This window comes from Sinocyclocheilus grahami, unplaced genomic scaffold, assembly GCF_001515645.1.
Source record: "Sinocyclocheilus grahami isolate Dianchi unplaced genomic scaffold, SAMN03320097.WGS_v1.1 scaffold6.1, whole genome shotgun sequence".
Lineage (NCBI taxonomy): Eukaryota > Metazoa > Chordata > Actinopteri > Cypriniformes > Cyprinidae > Sinocyclocheilus > Sinocyclocheilus grahami.
This window is the reverse complement of record NW_015505185.1, coordinates 1,886,534-1,911,561: the sequence shown is the minus strand read 5'-3', so window position 1 is coordinate 1,911,561 and position 25,028 is coordinate 1,886,534. Positions and strand designations below refer to the sequence as shown.

At 35.7% G+C, this 25,028-nt stretch overlaps 1 protein-coding gene across 1 annotated transcript in view; it reads right to left on the bottom strand.

Moving 5' to 3' along the window:
* LOC107587905 (FRAS1-related extracellular matrix protein 2-like) overlaps positions 1 to 25,028 on the bottom strand; it is a 68,258-nt gene that overhangs the window by 25,228 nt on the left and 18,002 nt on the right. The window contains exons 3-4 of the mRNA XM_016275868.1: positions 3,557 to 3,703; positions 179 to 409 (exon numbers count right to left, since the gene is read on the bottom strand). Coding sequence (XP_016131354.1) covers positions 179 to 409; positions 3,557 to 3,703 — 378 coding nt within the window. The remainder of the gene's footprint in view (positions 1 to 178; positions 410 to 3,556; positions 3,704 to 25,028) is intronic.

Below are 25,028 nucleotides of genomic sequence, written 5' to 3'. Positions count from 1 at the left end.
AACCTATTTTATGTTAAAGCAACATTTCTAATGATCGGTTGAAGTCTGAACTTGTTTGCTTAACGGTGAAGTTTGTCTGAATAAGGCTGGCTTTTGAACCCACATGCTGACCTTTGTTGCTATCCTATCCCATTCCCAGCACCTGGAACCCATGTTTTGATTTTTTTTGTGAGCTTACCATCTCCGGGGTCAACAATTTTGACGGTTGCTGCCTCTGGGAACTCCAGTGCTCCCATGACAGGCTCTGACAGGACAATCTGGAAGGTCTCGGACTGCTCGTATAGGCTGTCTGACAAGATGCGCACTTTCCAGGTAGCAGTGGTCTGACCTGGGTTAAACTGGACTTGTTTCTGGGCTTTCCCTCTGAAATCTTTGTCCTTTTCAGCCGTACCATCTTTGGTACCAATACCTTAAGAATGAAAGAGTAAATAAACGTTAAATAAAGCACAGAAATGTAAGCAAATTAAAGTATTTTATAATATATATATATAACTATAAAGACTATAAAACTATATAATAATAAATAAAATGAAAGAAAATATAAAATACAAAAAAAAAAAAAAAAAAAAAAAAATTATATAAAAATCTTACTGTCTTATGCAAGTGCGTTTATCTTGTTTTAAGAATATACAATTAAAAAGATTACGTTCTTCAGGTCTCATTATCTGCCAGTCTTTCAGTCTTTATTCTCTCTTTGCCTACTTTGACCGTCTCCTTCCAATTCACCCTTTTTCTGTCTTTCTTGTTCTGCTATCTCACCTCAACTCTCTCTCTATCTCTCTCTCACACACAAACACACACACACACACACAAGATGCGCAAAACTCCACATTTGAAGAGAAATATGCTCCATATGCTGGCATTTGACCTCATGGGCTACAATTGTTTTTACATTAGAACTATACAATTAAACGCAAAAAAAATTATACAATAAATAAATAATTATATATTTTCTAGTGCATTGGAGTGAAAAGAACATATGTTTTACAGATGTACATTGACAAAAACATTGTTAGTGTCTTTTCAACAAACTCCTATATACAAGTAAGTGTGCTAGCAAATAAAGACCACTGTCAAGGGATTGAGAAAACTCCTGTTTATATCACGTCGTCTGTGTTTCTATAAATCACAGAAGAGCTTTGTTAACAGCCAATGTAGAGATGTTGCAGTGTGCATGACGTAACCATTCTGTAATAAAAGCTTCAAAGAGAGCGGTCAATAAAGTCAAGACTATAAAGTCTAGCCCTTCAGAAGATCAGATGCTCATCCTAGCTTGGCAGTCCCACTGGTGGATCTCTGTCCACTTGGGTTGACAAAGGTTTGTACGGTGCCAGCAGCTTCACAGCAGGTGTTGCCAGGTGGGCATTATTAGCTAGCGGACAACACTACATCTTCCCACCACAGAAATCTCAAAGGTCACCAACGTATAATGAGATATTTATATATCCCACAAAAAAATAAATAACTTAGAGGGAAGAATCATTTTTTGGGGAAAACTGCAAGAGGAAAGACCCGATTGGGAGAAAGCTTCGGCGAAGAAGGAGAAATTGGGTTGCCAAAGAAAAAAAAACTGGACTTCTTTGAAGCAAATTTAGAAAGAAGCGCTTTGATATTAAGGTACATCACAAAAAAGGAGGGGTCCTGTCATGTCACATGCCTGTATAAAATGCAATTATTCAGAGAACATCAGTCCTTGAAGAGAAACTGAGGAAGAGAGTGAAAAATCAAAATAATAATTGAATAAAAATCATCATTTCAAAGACTTCCTCATCTCCCCACTTCAGTACAGGAAGGTCTCTGATCCAGACCCAGCGAGTGGCAGATGAACAGCAGGCCAGCAGCTCATCTTATCGACAGCCCCTGGACCGGAACCGAGGTGAGTTGTGGAATGGTGGTCAAGCTCAGCATGTGGATGGAATATTCTTCGGTTTCATCAGAGCTTGTGGAAGGCTGTCAGTGTGATCCTGACAGTGTAACTCTCATTTTTACAGTGTTTTCCATGCTAGGTTGTAGCTCATGCAAATGGAAAACTCCCTCTTTGGGATGATTGAACTGCTGATGCTCTCTGGGAGACAAACTCATGACTTTGTGTTGCTAGCGTCATGCTCTGTTGGGCTACTGGAACTGATTTAGCTTAAAATCTGATAAACATTCATTCCAGAAGATGAAATTTTCTAGTAAGGAGTAACATTTCCATGACTTTCAGGGGTGTTTTTACATCAGTAAGAACAATTTTTCATAAGCATATAAAAATAGAGTATATAGAACGTTGTCCAAATAATTTAAACCAACACTAAACTAGATCCTAAGCTATTAGTTTAGAATAAAATATTATGAAATTGATCAAATATTATTTATCTATTTAGATTTTGTTGTTATATTTTGAATATTTGATGTATTTTTGAGATACAAGTTCAATCTTTCTCAAATTCATGAAATTTTGCTGTTCGTCCAGAATTCTTGAATTTGAGGTACACTTGTTTGTCAACTATAATTTTCTGTATACCACTGTAAAATTATTATTATTTTTTTTTACATTTTTTTGAAAAAATGTCTCTCTTATTGAATTTATTTATAAAAAAAATACAATAAAAACAGTAAAAATGTTGAACAATGAAACATTATTATAATTAAGTATTAACGTTGTGCTGCTTAACATTTTTGTGGAAACTGTGATACTTTTTTCAGGACTTTTTGATGAATAGTTAAAATGAACAGCTTTTATTTGAAATATAAATCTTTTGTAACAACGTAAAAGTTTTTACGGTTACTTTTGATCAAGTTAATGTCTCCTTGCTGAATAAAGTTCTTTAAATAAATAAATCAATCAATCTAGCTTTCTGACCTCAAACATTTGAATGGTAGTGTACAGTCAACCAGTAAATGACTGCAAAATAAAGAAAGAGACATTGGAGTGCTACAAGAGATATAAAACTTGCATAACTATGTAGGTTATTGTATACCAGGGTTAGTGGTGTTCAAAAATGTTCAGTAGTCATAAAAAATATTTGACCGCAGAAGGCTATGATTAAATCAAATATTCTGGAGGCCAATGATGATACAGATACAAAACTGAGCATATCTCATCAACACAACAGAAACTCATTATAATGAAGTTCCCTTGCATGAATTATGTGCTTTTTATGTGCATATAGTATGCAATAGTTTAACTTTGATCTATGACCTTTCTTATGTAAGGTTCTTGTCCCTCAAGGAATTGAAGGTTCTTTCTGCTGATTGTGGAAACTCAACTGCCAGTTGAATAATATGTAGGGTTGCTGATTTTTATTTCTACTGTTATGAGTCATAAAAACTAGTATTATCAGTGTGGATGTAGGCGGAAGCATAGCAAAGTCTTGATGCAAATCAAGCAACCAAATCTGATGACATAAGGAGCAACATCAATAGAAGTTCAAAGAGCCTAAAATAGCGACGTTATAAAGAGACTCCAATCAGCAAATTAGAGGTCACAGTTATTTACCACTACAGAGAGGCTTGATAAAATCTTATCAGTAGTGCATGATGGGAAATGAAGCACTCTTTTAACATCACTTACTAACAAATGAAGTCTCGCCAAGGTAACCTCTGCGTCTCAAGACCACCTCCAGAAACTTGCTCTCCTCATCCACCTGGTAGTACTCTTTCTCCAGGGAGATCCAAGCCCAGTTTAGTCGGAAATGTTGTTTTTTCAGCTTGTTGCCCCCTACAGAGCAAACAGAAGAAACACATTGAACATACACTCAGGTAAATATTAGTATCAAAGATGCAGTGATGATTTGGATAGAACTGTTTGCTGTGTATTGATTGTATCAATCCAGGTACAAACGTGCAAAGATTAGACTTTGCTCTATGCGTTTTTTTGTTGTTGTCAGAACTATGCTAAGGTTTTCTCTTTGAAGTAATAGCTTTAAAATAGCCCACTGAGGTTTAGTGGAGCTGACTCCTCCAATTCATACGGGGTACCTTATTCATCTCAACAAGAACAGTGTGATATCAGTCAAAAACTCGAGGGGAAGCGCAGGTATAATTCATTAATAATAATAATAATTATTATTATTTATACAATTATTAATAATTATATATACAGTATATATACACACACACACACATACATTCATTGTTTTATTTGTTTTATTGTTTTACAATGTTTTTAAAATTAAAAATATATATATATATACAGTATATATATATATATATATATATATATAAAATTAGAAATTCAATATACTAAATAATAACTAAAAAAATTATTAATGTATTTAACATTAATTCAACATTATGCAAAAAATATGACATTGCTATTGTATGACATGATTTTAATTGCAGAAAACAACTGAGAAAATTACTGTTTTAAAGAGGGGAATACAGCGATATGATACATTTAAAACTAGCTACTTTTCATACTTTTCATAGTTCATTTTATGTTAGATAACAGTTTATCTATTGATATATGTTTCGTCCAACATCCTTCCTGTTTCAACAGAAAATGGCAAGTTTTGCACACATACATAAACACACACACACACAAAAATCTTTGTATAACAAAGAGAAAGCTTGATCTGTATGACGGACTTGTCCAATCAGAATTTGGCATGTATCGTTTGTCCGTCCCAGTCCAGCTGGCATGTTAAGAGAGAATAAGAGATAGAGAGGAAGTGGGCAAGAGAAAGAGAGAGGTTCAATCTTTAGGTCTGTTCTGTTCTGGCTTCTTTGTACTGAGCTATCAGTGGACTGTGGTTTGTTTGCTTTTGGCAGCACTACACAGGGCGTACCCACCCCGCACTCCTCCTCTCCTTCCTCCACTGTCCAGTTGTCACGCTCTGCAAACCTGTCACGTTCAACGATCCCCATTTCCCTTTCATGCAAAGGGTGAGACGCACACGTCCAGGTGTTTTATAGTTCACATGAATGTGCGTGTGTGTAAAGCTGAATAGTAGCACCTGTTCTATGTATTTTTACACCTATAATTCTAAAAAAAAAACATAAATCCAAACATCTAGCATGGTCAATGAAGAAGAGTCACAAAAGAAAAGTCAAATAACTCAACAAATACCCTTTAAAAGTGTGTCGTCTCAAATGTTTCACATTCTAACCTTGACAAATATGGATCAAGAAAACAACAAGACACTTTCCAATGATAGAGTTTCATTTGAAGCATTTGTGAGAGCTGCTTTTATGAAACGTAACAAGCACCGGCAGAGAAAACATCTTCAAACTGCAAGAAAATGAGTTCGATGAAACCCTGTCAGATCGAAGAAATTAACCAAGAAGTAGCAACATATCTTGTCTTTTGTATTGTGACGTACAACAGAGTGAAACAGACTGTCAAAATATAAATAAATGGACTTGGTTCATTTCATCTGTTTTTGATTGGATGGAGGCAGATCTGAATGTGCGCCAGCAATTGATTGCAAGAAAGTTTTGGGGTTTAGGCAGACTAAATGATTAGATAAGTCTGGCATACTTCACTCTGTTGTTTCACCAGAAAATCGATTTATAATATTTTGATTAAAAATGACAAACTTTAATAAAAAAAAGCAATAATGTAATTATACATGCATAATGAAATGCATATGCAAGATCAATAAGATGCACAGGGTGAGCTTCCATTTCATGAACAACTGCTTATCACTTTATGCATTACAGAAACAATGCATAACTTGTCACTAACAATGTATGACTTTAGGGTCCTCTGTGCCCAGCTAATATAGATTTAGTAGTCACTACGGTCCTAACATAGCATGTCTTGTCTCTCACCAGAACATAATAAGCATGACATCAGCTTCTGATGGACATATTTGTTATGAATGAGACCGAAGGCTCTGCTAAGCCTGAGCCGTGCCAACTCTGTGCCCCCTGTCTCCTCCATAAGCACTGAGTCTGCAGACTGCCCTTATTTGGTCACCGAGGAGAGCGAGGGGCCCACGGTGCCCACCATCATTCTCCCTCCATCAGACAAACCTGCCACTGAGCTGTCCGTGCCTAAATTAAGGACCAACTGCAAAACTGGAGCAAAATGGAAAGTCTGTGGCTACCATTATAGAAAAAATAAGACCCAATTTTTCAGTTTTTTCACTACTTTCACTGATTTTGCTTTCTTTACTCTTTAAGGTAATTACAAAAATCTTAAATGATACAGTACACTATCATTCAATAGTTTGGGATCCATGAGATTTTTTGTGTCTTTTGCTCTTATTATTACAGTAAAAACAATATTGTAAAAAATTATTACAGTTTAAAATAAATTTTCTATTTGAATATATTTTTAAATATGATTTAATCCTGTGATTAATTAATTTATTAGCAGCCTTTGCTCCAGTCCTCAGTGTCACATGATCATTAATAAATCATTCTAATATGTTCAATGGTGCTCATTAAACTGTTAAAATGTTAAAAACAGTAGTGCTGGCTAATATTTTTGTGTAAACTGTGGTACATTTTGTGTTCAGGATTTTTTATGAGGAGACCCATTCCTGTGTAGGAGAAACAAGTTAGATATTAAATAGATGTAATTTGTAATTTTTTTAAAAATGCGTCACTCTTTCTCTCTCGTTCCTTTTTATTTCTTTCTGATTCCACATTGCAAAGCAGGGTTGTTGTGGAAACCATTCTGATGCTCACTTCCTGGGTCACAAAAGCAGGATTCCCATGCACTCTTGTGAGGAGGAGCTGGCTGGAATTCACTGAAGTCAGCGCAGCTCGTTTACGTGTGTCTCAAGGAGACAGGGAGTTAGAAATCAAGAGTGTTTGTGGCTAAAGGTCAACCTGAGCCTTGGGAGTTGCACCATGCTCTAGTGACTGCATTTGCAATCGCCGCTGAGGTCAGTTCTCTTACACACCGACTTAAGTCCCCTGCCATCCCAAGTTCCCAGCCCCCCATACACACAGACCGACAGAGGAAGTGCCTAAAAATACCTTGCTTGTCTTTTCATTGCAAAATACCTTTCACTATGCACTTTTTCAAATGGAAAAAGAACACGCTAAGAGCCTGTAGAAGCTTCTAAAAGCACTAAATCCTGTGAGAGTCTAGAACGACGGGGACTTTTCTTTTCACATTGTCAATAAAACGAGATGGCTTTCCACCAAAGCTGTCACTAAAAGCTTCTCACCAATAAAGCCTGTCTGCAGCTGTTCCTCACCTCTCAGCTGTGCAAGGTGTTTTAACATTCTTTAAACATTTTAAAGGACACATTTGCAGTGCACTTCCTTCGTTTAGTGCATCACATTTGCGGGCATCGCTGTGCATTCACTCTGCTATCACACCGGGCAGCGGGATTTATGAAGGTCAGTGTTCACTATATGCCTGGAAAACACTGGCACACAAAAACTAAATCCTGTAATTTGGAGTCTAATCCTATTAGCAATATTTCATTCCCACAAGTTCATGCTAGACTCTGAACCAAACGCATAAACCAGTCCCTTTCTCAGGTATATGAAATTTGCATGATTTATAGGCAAAAAAAATGAAGAACGCAAAAGTGGTGCTAGAGCATAAAAACTCACTTTGTGCATGATTATTAAAACAATTACAAATAAAAAAATATTTTAATAATGTGATCATTTAATTATTTATTAATTATTTAATCATTATTTTATTACTAAAAAGTATTATTAATCTAAATTACTATTGGATGGATGGATGGATATACATATTTCAGAACACATTACTTCAGTTTTCAGTGCCTAATATTCTTCAGAAATCATTCAAATACCAAATCAGCATATTTTATGCACCAAATCAGCAATATTTTAATGATTTCTGAAGAATATTGTGGCACTGAAAACTGAAGTAATGGGATCTGAAAATCCAGCTTTGCCATCACAGGATTTAATTACAATATTATATTACAATTTATGAAATTAGAAAACAGTTAAAATCACAATAATATTTCACAGTATCACTGTTTTTACTGTATTTTAATCTAATAAATGCAGCTTAAATGTATCTATCTATCTATCTATCTATCTATCTATTCATTTTTGAAGATTGATTTTCAGCAATATTTTTTAAGGTTCAAGTTTTTGTAAGAGGTCACTTATGCTCTTATGCTGCATTTATCTGATAAAAATACAGTAATAACAGTAATGTTATGAAATATTACAATTGAAAACGGTTTTCTGATTTAATATATTTTTAAGTTAAAAAAACAGCATTTACTTGAAATAGAAATCTTTTGTAACAAATATGTTTACTGTTACTTCTGATAAATGTAATGTGTCCTTGCTGAATAAATCTATCTATCAAATAAAAAATTATAATCACATTGTTGTCATGTATGAAACCAAAGCTTATTCATAAAACATTAAGAGCTGTAAGAGTTGAATAGTATACACCATTTTCATGTCACAAAATGAAAAGCTATTTAAAGCTTCTCCGCACACAAAACCATAGACTAAGTGGAAGAAACATTCTCTCTACCTTCCCTGTGATCTCCTTTAAAGGCAGAGAAAGGCAGAACGTCATTCCAAAGCACCAAGGTCGGGTCTTATCCCTGACCACTGCTCATTAAAAAAAGAGGATTAGAGCACAGACTTGGATGGACACAAGATTATTTAACAGTGCTTTCTTTCACTGCTTTTTGATTGAATGGCCCGCTCTGAAACAGTTTCTCGAGGATCAAGCAAGTGTTTGAATACAAGTAAGCGATAGTACGTGTAATCCACATTATTGAGCCTGTTCTAATGTAAACTCTCCTCCCCCTAAAAAAAGCCCAAATTCAACTATGGGGCAAGTCAACATGAGAGTCTCTCCTTTCTTCAGTTTCAGGATAGATAGCATAACCTCTACAGGATAATCCAACCCTTTTCTATATCTATAGCAAGAAATAGTTTAGCAATTAATAGCACAAATACATTCCCAATCCCTTCGTCTTTTGAAAGTGGACATCATTGTATTCATAACTTGCTGTAATGCCACTGCGGATTCACTTATTGGCTAATAGAAAATTGCAGCAGAAATAGAACAAGGGAATTATCTGGCAGTCGGAATAACCGGTTCATGACGAGAGACTTCAAAAACGTTCATTAATGTCCTCGTGCAGCTATTATATCTGTAGGCAAGTCCTCTCCACCCACTGAGTAGTTTAATTACCACCTTTGTTGTGACGTTGAGATCAGGAATTCATGGTGGCACTGGAAACAACAACAAAGTGTAGTCTAGCTTTTAGCATGGCAGAACCTCCAGTGTGCACACATAAAGGTCACTGACGATTAAATATTGATAGCAATTATGCACAGCCTCTGGACACTCAAAAAGGACATCTCTACTGAGGTGACATTAATCAAACGTTTCAGAAATACTACGAGCTGATACTGGTGTGTCAAATGCACTTCAAAAACACTTGTATTTCACCAAAGCATGACATGGACATTTTAGCAGGTTGCTGTTATCAACTAGTCCACTTAGAAACGTGCCTGACCCACAGTTTCTTTTGTTGCTGTTTTGTTTTTTAAATAAAAAAATAGTAATAATAACAATTAAATTGGTCACGACTCACAACATAAAAATGCAATTTACATGGGAATAACAGGAAGAGGAATTTACTAAACTGTAATTCAAAGAAATTCAACACAGGTAATGCATTCTGGGAAATGAAGTGTTCTTTCATTCTGTTCCAGAAAAGTCAATTTATTAGCAATTATGATTACTATTATTATTAAAAACTTGATTATTATGATTACATATTATTAAAATAATTGTTATTTACACAAAAAAATTGTTTTTATTTATTATTACTTTTTTAAAGAAATTAATACTTTCATTCAGCAAGGACACATTCAATTTATCAAAAGTAACAGTAAATATTTTTGTAATGTTAATGTTAAGTAAATTGAACTTTTGAAAATAACGGGAGACAGTTAATATTTCATAATATTACTGTTTTTACTGTACATCTGATCAAATAAAATGCAGCATAAGGGCATAAGGGACCTCTTTCAAAAATGTAAAACTGTCTTGTCAAAAATCAATCAATCTTCAAAAATCAATCCATCAAGAGAGATATATAGATAGATAGATAGATAGATAGATAGATAGATAGATAGATAGAAAGAAATAGAAATATATAAACATTCTTAAATCAAGAAGGATTTTCTAGACAAGTAAAAATGATTGTCTTGTTTTCAGAAAAAAATTGTCAAAAAAACAAGAGTTTTTGTTTGAAACAAGCAAAATAATCTGCCAATGGGGTAAGCAAAATAATCTTGTTTTCTGTGTGAAATAAGATTATTTTGCTTACCTCATTGGCAGATTTAAGAATTTAAGAATGTTTAGATATTTTGGCTGGAAACAAGACAAAAAATCTAAGAAAAGCATTTTTTGCAGTCAACTAAACTTAGAAAAGCAGTAGTGCGTTTCTCCTTATTGTCGGACCAGTGCAAATCTTAATAGGACTTGAAGAGGAGGCGGCGAAGGGGCCAGAGTGAGAACACTAGAAGCAGAAAGGAAAAAACAACACAGGGATATAACGATTCAGGATGAGAGGGACGTGACAATGAGAGCAGGACTGTGGTTTTTCTTGACCCCTCAATACCCAGTGTTTGCTGGCTCATCAGGCGGAATAATGACAGCTTGTTTGCTGAATGGCTTCAGCACAAGGACACGGCGAGTAAAAGCTGGGCCCCCTGACTGTCGAGCTTCAGGCTAATAGCTCTCAGGTTGTTTGTGGCGAGCCTATTCTCCCCTCTGGGAGAGTTCCAACTGAGCCGCCTCTTTTGGAAGGACATGTTTGAACAGCATTAGTCACTTGTTACTTTTTTAAGTGGCTTGCCACAAATCTTTTCTCATTTTGGATGCCAAAATGCCAATTTGTGCCGCCTGAAACAACTGCTTTGGACCTGTCAAAAAGGTAACATGGGGAGTTACTGGACTGCCTATGGTGATGTTTCTCAACTTAAACTAGCTACTGGAAAGAAGCTAGGATTTTAAAGTTGTTCTGTATGAAACTGGACAGCATATGAAATAAGATGACATTTTGGGAAGATAAAACAGAAAACGCTTCAAAACACAAGATTTAAAGGGAGTTTATGTGCTGTAGGAGTGATTAAAAGGAGCAACATTGGAATAGTTGATGCAAGATTCAATTGCATAACATGCAGAAGATGAAAAAAGATTTTAAAAAAGCATAGCATACTGGAGTAACAGTGCTTCCTGAAATCAATAAGGTAGAGGCAGTTAGTGCGGAAACATAAGATGCTATAGGTACATTAATCCAAAAGTCACAGTAAAGACATTTATAATGTTGCAAAAGACTTCTCTTTCAAATAAATGCTGTTTTTAACTTTCTATTTGTAAAAGAATCCTGAAAACTGAGCAACTGTTTTCAACAGTGATAATAATACGCAATGTTTCTCAAGCACAGTATCAGCATATTAGAAAGATTTCTGAAGGATCATGTGACACTGAAGACTGGAGTTATGATGCTAAAATTCAGCCTTGTCATCACATAAATATATTACATTTTAAAATATATTAAAATAGAAAACATTTATTTTAAATTGTAATAATATTTCATAATATTACTGTTTTTAATGCATTTTTATCAAATAAAAGCAACTTGAAGCGTCAAAAATCTTGCTGAAAATCTATGTATTTATATCAAATAATATAAATGTAAAGAAATATTTATTTACATGCATTTATTTTATTTGTACATATAAACAATGCTGCTAATGTTCCTCTGGTCAACACTGCTTTGTCAACTGACATGCAAATACATGATTCATATTACAGTTATCAGCTAACACTTATCTGTTAATGCAATCTGCAGTCAAAACACATATATATACTTTTAAACATGTTCTTTCATCACAGCTAATTAAATGCAACCATGTCCCTGCTTATCAGCAAAGATGTGAATTTTCTAAGTACTGAGCAGCCAACAGAGACTTTACTTTAAATGGCCCTATTTGGTTTTAAAGCACACCACAAAAACCTCCAAACAAAGTGCTCTAAACAAAGTTCCCAAATGCCTATCATGTCCCTTTCAGTCTTACTCCAGTAGCTAAAAAACTTTTTAATGGGACTGACAAAGTCCGAGTTAATTCAGTATAAGCCTAGTTTATTCCCTGTCTGCCAGGAAACTCTATCCCATTCATCTCCCTCATCCAAAAACTTTCACTTGAGAGCAAACTGAAGCCTAAAACCCTAGTGGCAGCACACAGAATTAAGAAATAAATTACAGGATAACATCTCTGGATGTGTAATACTGTGTGGTTCCTACATACTGAAAAGAAGCAAATAAAGCTAGAAGACAAGAAGGACGTCTGTGAAAATTATTATCATAAAGAAGAACACTGGATTGATGTAACAATATTACACTACACAGTGAGCATCAGAGCTGAGTAGTCTGACAGATAATGTGTACACAGACCTCAAGAGTGCCTAAAAATGAACATTGCCCTTAACTTTCTCGGTGCACAAGCGTGAAAGGCCACTACCATGTTCTGAAGTGGCATGCGGATGCATTCTGGACAGCCAGTGACCTTTTCACTGAAAAGTGGTATTCAGGGTGCCATTTCTAACTCCACTTAGAAGGCTGTGCAAAGCAGAAGAGAAACAAAGCTGGGTGGAAGAACTGACAATCAAAAACGCTGTGAATAAGAGTAAGATACAAGACAATGTAGATTTTCAGTGATAAACAAGCAATGAAATTGAATCTGATCTTCAAATAAGTCACAATTAAACATGTCCAATACATGCCGATATTAGAGAATTTTTTTTTTTTTACTAAGTACAGTTCAAATCTATTAACGTATTTAATGACATGTCGCTTGGGAATTACTGAAATAAAAATTATAATTCAACTTTATTTGGAGTTCTACTTGTGCACAATGCACATTTCTGCTTAAAATGTGTTTTAATGTCATTTTTGGGGAGGATTTTATGATCTTTGAATAATATTGGTTTAAATGCGAAATTTAAAGTGTACATAAAGTATACCTGTAACAGTTCCACTTTAGCACATTCAAATATAGTTCAGTATCTTTAGTTGGACATCAGCATTACTTCTGCACACTTAAAGAGCATTAAGCACAAAATTAGTTGTTCCAATTTATCAGAATTTAAGGGCGCGATTTACTAAACAGTGCAAATTAGCGCTGATGGGAGGGGAAAATTCTGCGAGTGATTTACTGACAAGGTGCACATTAAAGAACACAGAAGCAACATCTCATTTGCATAATGATCCGCGCAATCTACCAAGAGCAGCGCAAATTACCGCCTGCTTTAAGACCTGCTTTTTGTGGCCGTTAAATAATGCCGCAAATACCAGTGAAGTGATGAGCGCAAATCTTAGAAAATAACGTTGCGCGATTCATTTAAATACTCTCCTCCCATAAATTTACTGGTCGAAAGGGAAACTCCTACAAATGCATATTCGATAAGTTGAGTCACAAAAATAACTGTGTCCGCGCCTTTTTAGCGCTAATTACCCACTGCGTGTTTTTAGCAAATCCTGACAGTAGTTTTTAATCCCAAATGAGGGTTTGCACTGGCGCAAGCTGACAGTAAATCTGGCCCTAAGTATACCAGTTTTGTATACTAAAAGTACAATGGCAGGGTATTTTATTAAGTACATAAATATGCAAATATATGTGTAGTATACTTATCATGAAGTAAATGTATTTCAAATAGATTTTAGTATATTAATTTTTCACTAGGGGTACTCATTTTAACAGACAAAATACAAATAATTTCATTGTGTAAACTTTCACAGTACAGGGTGGAACAAGTATATCAATCCCTAAACCAATGACTTTAAAGGGTAACTAAGCTCAAGGGTTAGTTAACCTGGAGTTCAAACACTGCGACAAGATGGAAGGTGTTGATCAGATCCATTCTGACCTACAGTATAAAAACACTGCTATTCATGTGAAACAAGTACAAAGGCTTCACAAACATTTCCTGAAGCTGTAATTGCAGCTCAATACTCTGGAGTAAAAAAGTCCAGGTGAAGTAATGACCCTGGAATCTAAAAATCTAAATATCAATCAATCTTAGTGCTATATTGTTAAACACTGGCCATACATGTTCCCAAACAGACTAAAGCCCCAGTGACACATAAAAACACATAAATCAAGTGATTTACTTGATTTAGTAGGGCAAAAAAAGGCATGCTGAAGCTTGCACACATATACAGTGCTATGATGAAGAGCAGCGAATAGGAAAGGCAGTGCAGTTTTTACAGACTAAGGTGCTCACGCTGCTGTCCTGGGGCTTGAAGAGGCGGTCAGTGTGCGTGTCATTGATTTACAGGACGAAGGTTACACTCACAGCCAGGACAGATTGACTTTCATCCCCTGGGATTGGGCTGCACTCGCTGATGGCTCTTTCACAGTCTGCAACATGCGCTAAATCCCCTTTAGTTCCTTGTAAAACTCAAGGTTACAAGGACAGCGGCGAAAAGTGCTACAGCTTGGGCAAAGGCGTTGACTGATGATTAGACAAGTGCTAAAGACATGCAGTGTTAACGACATCTATTGACTAATCATGAATAAATGAATAAATAAATTGATTGAATGAAGGAAAAAGGGAGCTTCACTTTACTGCTGCAAAGCCTGTCCTTTCATTAGCTTTATCCCTCATGCTCCTTAAAGCCGTTCAGTCACAGTGCTCATCATTCATGTTAATGAGTACTGGTGTCATCCAGAACACTAGAAAATTACGCCTTTAAAAACTCAATTTTAAGGCATTTTCAGCTGTGGTTGTGTAACAAGTCTGATCATGTTATATGTCATATATTAGTTAGTTTTGTTAGGATAAAAACGGTTTCCCTAATTTGAATGCGCAACAAAATACAACACCTTGAAAATGGGAGGCAACAGTCTGGTTCTGAGTTAGCATGAAAGCAATCCTGTCTGATATGCAGATGTGAAATATTTACAGTAAGTTCACATGATAACAATATACTTTTGAGTTTTTCACGTACAGAAGACAATGTTAAAATGATCCACAAAAACGACTTAAAATGCTGCATTACGCATACCAGGCCAGTAGTTGGCAATGTCATTTGGTAGAGCAACACTTTTTGAGCACATAATATGCATGTGGATGATGTCACCATTTTCAAAAATGTGCTTTTTGTAGGCAATAACGGTATCGTTTTTAAAACTCGCACTTTAAAATCCTGTTTTTAAAAGTTTGCATTTTCAGGCCCCCAAAATGCCATTGTCGTGTAAATAATAGGCCAAAATACATAAAAGTATTTCGTTTTTAACAGAAAACGAAAACAGTGTCATTTAAACGTTGTTCCTGAACGTTACTTAAAAGTAGCACAATTTTTTTACTCATTACACTACATTGATACTTTGAATTTCTGTATCTTAAAATTAAAACTTAAAAAGTTTTATTGAAAGTAACTGATTGTGTAACTCTCCACAAAAAGGGTTAGGGTTAGGGTTTTAACTCTTTCCCCGCCAAACACATAATTTTCCATTATTCATGAGACAACGCTTCCCTGCCAAACATGGAATTTCCCGGGTTTCCGGGTTTTTACTGTTATACGCTAGGGGGCGCTATTACGCATCTCCTGAATGAGTCTGGAAAGTGCTGATCAAAAACACAGACCAGGAAGATGCAGAAACCAGCAATCTCATATGTATATGAAAAATAATGTGATCATCAACACTAACCGCATATAAATGAAAACTGCCTAATGTTACAGAGTGAAATGTCAATCCAGAAAGTGGTAAAGGCCTGTGCAAGCTTTGGGAGTACTGATGGAAGCCATCTAGTGCATCTTTGCTTTGATAACATTACTGAATATGATCCAGATGTAGTATTTGACAAAAATGTGATTTTCTCAACTTTTTGCTCAAAATGTTGCTTTTTTTATGAAACCTACCTACATTCAAGTGTTGATTTTTAAAAAACAATGCTTGAAACTAGAATAAAGCAGTTTTTTTTTTTTTGAAAGTAGAGGGTCTGATCTTTATTTTGATGCATTGCTTGTTGAGATATTCATACAACAAAAACGCTGGCGGGGAAAGAGTTAACAAACATTTTAACATAAAAATCACACATTAGCTTAATGTGAAGAACAAACCCAAATGTAAAACTTTATTTCACTAGCAATCTTTCAGTGAACTTTTAACCTCTGCAAACTGATTACAGAGTCAAATTCGGAACTCCTTCAAACCTGATATGGTGAACTGGATTGCCTGATTCATTGAAGAGGTCCTATTCAAAAGAATAATTTGTTCACAAATCAGACATCTCTACTTCATCAATGAGTGCTAAGGTGAATAACAACATTTTGATAACTTAGATTTTGGTCTGTTTCTCACACAAAAGTACTGCATGGTTTCATAAGACTTCAAATATAGAGCATGAGTCATATGAACTATTTTTATGATTCTTTTTCATCCACTTCAAATCATGAAAGCCTCAGTCAACATTCAATGTAATTTAATTGGAAGTCTTTAGAATTACTTCTTTTATGTTCCACAGGGGAAAAAATAAGCCATACAGGTTTGATGAGAGTGAGGGTGAGTAAATGATGACAGAATGTTCATTCTGGGGCGAACTAATCCTTTAAGAAAATCCAGAACGAAACTAAACTGAGCTTTTCTTTTCAACTGAGTGCTTTTTCGTAACAGTAAATAGCCAGAAGTCAGAAATTAGAATTTATTTGAGGCAACAGTATGAAAGAATGGCGTGACATGGCTCAGGGCTTTAGGAAGTTGCTCATAACCACTACAAGGGATTGAGCCACTTCTCTATCTTTCATCTCCCCCTGCACTTCCTTCCAGTCATTACACAGCTCTAAAAATTCCCTTATCCCGAGGGGAGGTGGAGGCGGGGGCAGGTGGGTAGTGCTTCACAGGTCGACTCTCAGGAGAAGATGCTCAACAGCACCGGCTGCTCACACCTCCTTCCCCTGAGATACCACTGAACAATGCCAGAACATACAGGGCAGCTTGAAAGCATTAGAGTGGGATCAAAAAAGTCCTAGACCGTTAGAAATAAAATAAAATAAAACAAAAATATAACATTTTTGTTTGTTTTAATTCTGTTATTTTTTTCAAGAAAAAGTGTTTTCAGATTTTTACACCACTGTCAAAGATCCTGCAGTCCAAAGCCATCACTTTTTCATACTAGACAGTACAAAAAATAATCTACATCCTTATAACAGTAATTTGGATGGAATATCCCACTGGTATAGTGGGAACCATAAGTCTCTCAGCATTAGTGAAAAAAATTAACAAATAAAGTAAATTAAAAAATAAAATAAAACAATACATTAAATACAATTTTTACTGCATAACTTTTATTTATTTATTTTTCATTCTAAAAAAAAAAAAGGAAAATTCATCTAAAAATTTTTCAAAGATCCTGCCATCCAAAACCAACATTTAAAATACTATTCTATTCTAGACCGCACCAAACAAATATCAGGAGTTCAGACAGGATCTTCCACTGGTATAGAGGAATCTAAAAGTCTCTGACCATTAGGAATAAAATAAAATATAAAAAATAAAATAAAAATAAAAATTTGACTTTTATTTTTTTTATTTAAATTTTTTAATTAAAAAAATTTTTTATTGTAAAAATGTGTAGGAAAAAGTCAAATCTCAAATTTAGTTTTGTCGCTGTCAAAGATCCTGCAGTCCAAGACCAACATTTCAAACCTTGATTCCATACCGGACAGCACCACACAACACCTACATCTTTATACGAGGAATTCAGACAGGATCTCATTTCTCTCCAAACTCTCAGGATGGTACAGTGTTCTGACGCAGCTGTACGCTGAGGTGGGCTATAACTTTCAGCCCAAGTCAGTAAGTAGGAGAGTAAGAGAGAGCGAGAGACAAAGATAGAGGGAGAGATATGTGGGGGGGGGAGAGGTTTGTCAAATTCAAGTCAAGACACCCAGGCCCTGCGGGAGGGGACTGCGAGGCTGCAGCATGGCCCAGGCTGTCAGCAGCTCCTCAAAGACAGAAGCAGGAAGGATGCGGTTAGAAACCGAAGGCCAGAGAAGAATTATGCAGTCTGATGTATTGAGTGATAGTGCCAGGCTTACAGATGCAGAGTGACAGCGTGTCTACAGCACTGGGGCATGAGAAAGAACAGCAAACAAGGTCTTTTTGTTTGCGGGATATTACCTTTGAAAACCATGACTTAGGCCCACAGAAATAAGATGAAAGATTGGCTTTACCATACAGAGGTATTCATGTTTACTGTGCCAACAAGAAAACTGTATCACTAGCTTGACAGTGTATCATACATTGTGTCACAGTTGTCATGCTGTCATTGTTACAGTCTATGTTGGTGCTTCTAGCCTACATGTTCGGAAATGTCACACTCACATTGGATATTTAACTAGTGTTGGGCAATATATTTAATATTTACAATATAACTGCTATTATTTTGCAGGCAATATAAAATGACACAAATCTTGAATATGCTTTGATAGGGTTGATTAGGAGCATCATGTGACACTGATGACTAAGGTAATGGCTGCTGATAATTCAGTTTCGTCATTACAGGAATAAATAACATTTCAAAATATATTCAAATAAAAAACAGCTATTTTCATTTGTAATAATATTTCACACCATTGCTGTTTTTACTGTATTTGTGATCAAATAAATGCAGCCATGGTGAGCATAAGAGACTTTTTCTGTCTTTTTTTTTTTAAAGTCTTACTGACCACAAATGTTTTAACGGTGTGCATGAATATAAATTAAATAAAGAACTGTATTTTTCATCCTTTTTATCATATGTGACCCTGGACCACAAAACCAGTCTTAAGTCGCTGAGGTATATTGTTAGCAATAGCCAAAAAACCATTGTATGGGTCAAAATTATCGATTTTTCTTTTATGCCAAAAATCATTAGGATATTAAGTAAAGATCATGTTCCATGAAGATATTTTGTAAATTTCTTACCGTAAATATATCAAAACTTAATTTTTGATTAGTAATATGCATTGCTAAGAACTTCATTTGGACAACTTTAAAGGCCATTTTTTTTCAATAAACCCTCAGATTCCAGATTTTCAAATAGTTGTATCTCGGCCAAATATTGTCCTATCCTAACAAACCATACATCAATGGAAAGCTTTCATATGATGCATAAATCTCAATTTCCAAAAATGTACCCTTATAACTGGATTTGTGGTCCAAGGTCACATATTATATGATAAAGCATATATATGTATATTTCAAAGCCCTACTCTATATTTAAATAACCAGCTTTCTCAGCAGAACAGGTCATGAGGTGCACTGACATGGAAAAAATTGACCCAGTTTAATAGCTGGTTTTCTGTAAACTTTGATTTTGGAATGGAATGTGCAGCCTGGTAAAAACTCGTCTTCAACCCCTCCAATAGAAGAGCAACATCCTGAGGGAGGGAATGACGGCACTCTGAATGATCCGGCAGGGCAAGTCTGGACAGAATGGGGATAATGTGTGTCGGGCACGCGAACCCCGGCAGAGACCCTAAAACACTATTTCAGTACAAAGATTAATATACAGGGTTAACATCTTGTTGACTTCACAGCTAGAATTTGACCAGGAAGACCATACCAATTTAGTTACCATATCAAGCTCATTTAAATTCCTTTTTGTCAACTGACAGTTTTAGTTATTTGGATTTGAAGTGATTTACAATCCATTCCAGTCTCCAGAAAGTCTCACCCTAGAGAATCCTAGGGTTAAATGCTTGCTCTAGGGCACAATATGACAAAGCAATCTCAGTAACACCCCGATTCTCAACCACCAAACCTGCAAATTTTGTGTTAGCAGCCAAAAATAAATAGATGATGATGATACAGAACATTATACACTGTTGTAATTACAAAATACTCTTTTTCAGCAGTAAGAAAAATGAATTGGTTGTCAAAACTACATAACCATATATGTAGCTGCAATTAGGGATGTACAATATAAAAATACCATTAAGCTGATACTGAATTCCTATACTATTTTGTCCAAACAAAACAGCAAATAAACAGATGCTAAAATCAAAAACAAATCAGTTTAAATGCTTCACTCTCAGAAAAAAAGGTCAAAAACTGTCACTGGAGTGGTACTGTTTCAAAAGGTACTAATATGTACTTTTAAAATACTAATATGTACCTTTAAGGTGCTATTTAGGGATAAATAAGGTACAAATATGCACCTTTTAGTTTTGTACCTTAGGATATTGCCCCAGTGACAGATTTGTACCTATTTTCTGAGAGTGTTTAAGTTAAATTAGGTATCACAACATTATCATGTACATTATGAACATACAATATTAATGTTAAAGATTAAAGATGAACGTCAGTGCTAAATAAGGCAAAGGTAATCCAATTATAAGATTAGGGGGGAAAAGCATGAATAACCACTTAATCAATATCAACCAATACTGCCAAATTAAACAGTATTTCTAATATCTATCAAATACCTGAAATGGTACCAGTTTATTGTGGCATTAACATAACCAGGTCTGCCAGCTATAGAACCGCTAACAATCAACAGTACAGTGACAGTTACACTATTTTTACAGTTCCTACTTGAGATGTGCTATACAAACGCCAGTGTTAAAGCATTCAATTCACGGACAGGCAAAAGAACAGATACAGATGGCAATGGAGCGTAAGCTGTGCTCTCATGACCCGCTAACCTCATGTATTTGTAAGCAAGCTACGCAGCTGAGAAACATAACTCCCACTCAAGAGTACTGAAGGTATTGCTGTGCAGAACAAGTGTGCAAAGGAGGACGAGGAAGTGCTTGTTATGGCAACACGTGTACAGTAACTCCTATGTATCCCGAGCCTTCTGTATGTTTCCAGATAGTGGATATGGAAACAGAAGAGATATTAAAATCAAACCACTTCACATTTTCTTTTTCTGTGAAACAACCATATGTTGAAAATAATAATGACACCCTTGTGGGCAGCAGATGTTACCTGTATGGTCTATAATCCGAGACCAGATGGTTTATGTGAATCCATGTCTATAATGTCAAAATCACTACTTACACAGCCTGCCGTCAATGAAATGTGCCAAAGAGCATGCTTTTGTCAAGGCCTAAAATAGGTTGCAGCGATTTATGATTGTGCTTAACCTGTAATTATGAACGACTTTGCTCTAATCGCTGGAGGATCTGTACCACCGCTAAAGCACCATTCTGCAAAGCCAAAGGTGGTATTTTCATTAATAATAGAATGCGAACAGATGAGAGAGTGGAAAAATATGCTGAGCTATGCACATCCGTTGTGAAGATGAAGTATAAAGGCTGTAAGAGACTCTCTGACCTGACCGGTGCATGTATGAGCTTGTTGTCTTTGTAGCACCTCATGGCATGTGGTGAAACACAATCCTTCTGCTAACCTGAGATTGGAGGTGCTTCAGAGATGAGCTGGAAAGAGACCCTCCACTGTCAATGGTTATGAATGAAGACAAAAGTTTTGTGTTGAGCGAGTAATGCTCGTGTATGGATTTCTGTTGGTCAAACTGATGAATTGGTGAGACAAATCTGAACATGAGCAAAATATTTGTAGGGAAACTTCAGATCACACAGATTTTTATTGAAATGACTGGATTTCGCCAAACAAACTTTTGTCTAGCAACAGTAAATATGACTGCACTAACGCAGGAGTGGGGGACATTTTTCTTATCAAGGGCCTTTGAAGGTTTTATACATTTTTTTTATACAGATGAACGCAAAAAGTTGGTTATTTAAAAAATGTTAATTTAAACAATTCAGTTTCTCTTGAAAATCTCTATATTTCCCATCTACTTTTTTCTCTCTTGGCAGTAACAATTTTCTGGGGCGAACTAATCCTTTAAGAAAATCCAGAACGAAACTAAACTGAGCTTTTCTTTTCAACTGAGTGCTTTTTCGTAACAGTAAATAGCCAGAAGTCAGAAATTAGAATTTATTTGAGGCAACAGTATGAAAGAATGGCGTGACATGGCTCAGGGCTTTAGGAAGTTGCTCATAACCACTACAAGGGATTGAGCCACTTCTCTATCTTTCATCTCCCCCTGCACTTCCTTCCAGTCATTGCACAGCTCTAAAAATTCCCTTATCCCGAGGGGAGGTGGAGGCGGGGGCAGGTGGGTAGTGCTTCACAGGTCGACTCTCAGGAGAAGATGCTCAACAGCACCGGCTGCTCACACCTCCTTCCCCTGAGATACCACTGAACAATGCCAGAACATACAGGGCAGCTTGAAAGCATTAGAGTGGGTAGAGTGGGATCAAAAAAGTCCTAGACCATTAGAAATAAAATAAAATCAAACAAAAATATAATATTTTTGTTTGTTTTAATTGTTTTTAATTCTGCATTTTTTTCAAGAAAAAGTGTTTTCAGATTTTTACACCACTGTCAAAGATCCTGCAGTCCAAAGCCATCACTTTTTCATACTAGACAGTACAAAAAATAATCTACATCCTTATAACAGTAATTTGGATGGAATATCCCACTGGTATAGTGGGAACCATAAGTCTCTCACCATTAGTGAAAAAAATTAACAAATAAAGTAAATTAAAAAATAAAATAAAACAATACATTAAATACAATTTTTACTGCATAACTTTTATTTATTTATTTTTCATTCTAAAAAAAAAAAAGGAAAATTCATCTAAAAATTTTTCAAAGATCCTGCCATCCAAAACCAACATTTAAAATACTATTCTATACTAGACCGCACCAAACAAATATCAGGAGTTCAGACAGGATCTTCCCCTGGTATAGATGAATCTAAAAGTCTCTGACCATTAGGAATAAAATAAAATATAAAAAATAAAATAAAAATAAAAATTTGACTTTTATTTTTTTTATTTAAATTTTTTAATTAAAAAAATTTTTTATTGTAAAAATGTGTAGGAAAAAGTCAAATCTCAAATTTAGTTTTGTCGCTGTCAAAGATCCTGCAGTCCAAGACCAACATTTCAAACCTTGATTCCATACCGGACAGCACCACACAACACCTACATCTTTATACGAGGAATTCAGACAGGATCTCATTTCTCTCCAAACTCTCAGGATGGTACAGTGTTCTGACGCAGCTGTACGCTGAGGTGGGCTATAACTTTCAGCCCAAGTCAGTAAGTAGGAGAGTAAGAGAGAGCGAGAGACAAAGATAGAGGGAGAGATATGTGGGGGGGGGAGAGGTTTGTCAAATTCAAGTCAAGACACCCAGGCCCTGCGGGAGGGGACTGCGAGGCTGCAGCATGGCCCAGGCTGTCAGCAGCTCCTCAAAGACAGAAGCAGGAAGGATGCGGTTAGAAACCGAAGGCCAGAGAAGAATTATGCAGTCTGATGTATTGAGTGATAGTGCCAGGCTTACAGATGCAGAGTGACAGCGTGTCTACAGCACTGGGGCATGAGAAAGAACAGCAAACAAGGTCTTTTTGTTTGCGGGATATTACCTTTGAAAACCATGACTTAGGCCCACAGAAATAAGATGAAAGATTGGCTTTACCATACAGAGGTATTCATGTTTACTGTGCCAACAAGAAAACTGTATCACTAGCTTGACAGTGTATCATACATTGTGTCACAGTTGTCATGCTGTCATTGTTACAGTCTATGTTGGTGCTTCTAGCCTACATGTTCGGAAATGTCACACTCACATTGGATATTTAACTAGTGTTGGGCAATATATTTAATATTTACAATATAACTGCTATTATTTTGCAGGCAATATAAAATGACACAAATCTTGAATATGCTTTGATAGGGTTGATTAGGAGCATCATGTGACACTGATGACTAAGGTAATGGCTGCTGATAATTCAGTTTCGTCATTACAGGAATAAATAACATTTCAAAATATATTCAAATAAAAAACAGCTATTTTCATTTGTAATAATATTTCACACCATTGCTGTTTTTACTGTATTTGTGATCAAATAAATGCAGCCATGGTGAGCATAAGAGACTTTTTCTGTCTTTTTTTTTTTAAAGTCTTACTGACCACAAATGTTTTAACGGTGTGCATGAATATAAATTAAATAAAGAACTGTATTTTTCATCCTTTTTATCATATGTGACCCTGGACCACAAAACCAGTCTTAAGTCGCTGAGGTATATTGTTAGCAATAGCCAAAAAACCATTGTATGGGTCAAAATTATCGATTTTTCTTTTATGCCAAAAATCATTAGGATATTAAGTAAAGATCATGTTCCATGAAGATATTTTGTAAATTTCTTACCGTAAATATATCAAAACTTAATTTTTGATTAGTAATATGCATTGCTAAGAACTTCATTTGGACAACTTTAAAGGCCATTTTTTTTCAATAAACCCTCAGATTCCAGATTTTCAAATAGTTGTATCTCGGCCAAATATTGTCCTATCCTAACAAACCATACATCAATGGAAAGCTTTCATATGATGCATAAATCTCAATTTCCAAAAATGTACCCTTATAACTGGATTTGTGGTCCAAGGTCACATATTATATGATAAAGCATATATATGTATATTTCAAAGCCCTACTCTATATTTAAATAACCAGCTTTCTCAGCAGAACAGGTCATGAGGTGCACTGACATGGAAAAAATTGACCCAGTTTAATAGCTGGTTTTCTGTAAACTTTGATTTTGGAATGGAATGTGCAGCCTGGTAAAAACTCGTCTTCAACCCCTCCAATAGAAGAGCAACATCCTGAGGGAGGGAATGACGGCACTCTGAATGATCCGGCAGGGCAAGTCTGGACAGAATGGGGATAATGTGTGTCGGGCACGCGAACCCCGGCAGAGACCCTAAAACACTATTTCAGTACAAAGATTAATATACAGGGTTAACATCTTGTTGACTTCACAGCTAGAATTTGACCAGGAAGACCATACCAATTTAGTTACCATATCAAGCTCATTTAAATTCCTTTTTGTCAACTGACAGTTTTAGTTATTTGGATTTGAAGTGATTTACAATCCATTCCAGTCTCCAGAAAGTCTCACCCTAGAGAATCCTAGGGTTAAATGCTTGCTCTAGGGCACAATATGACAAAGCAATCTCAGTAACACCCCGATTCTCAACCACCAAACCTGCAAATTTTGTGTTAGCAGCCAAAAATAAATAGATGATG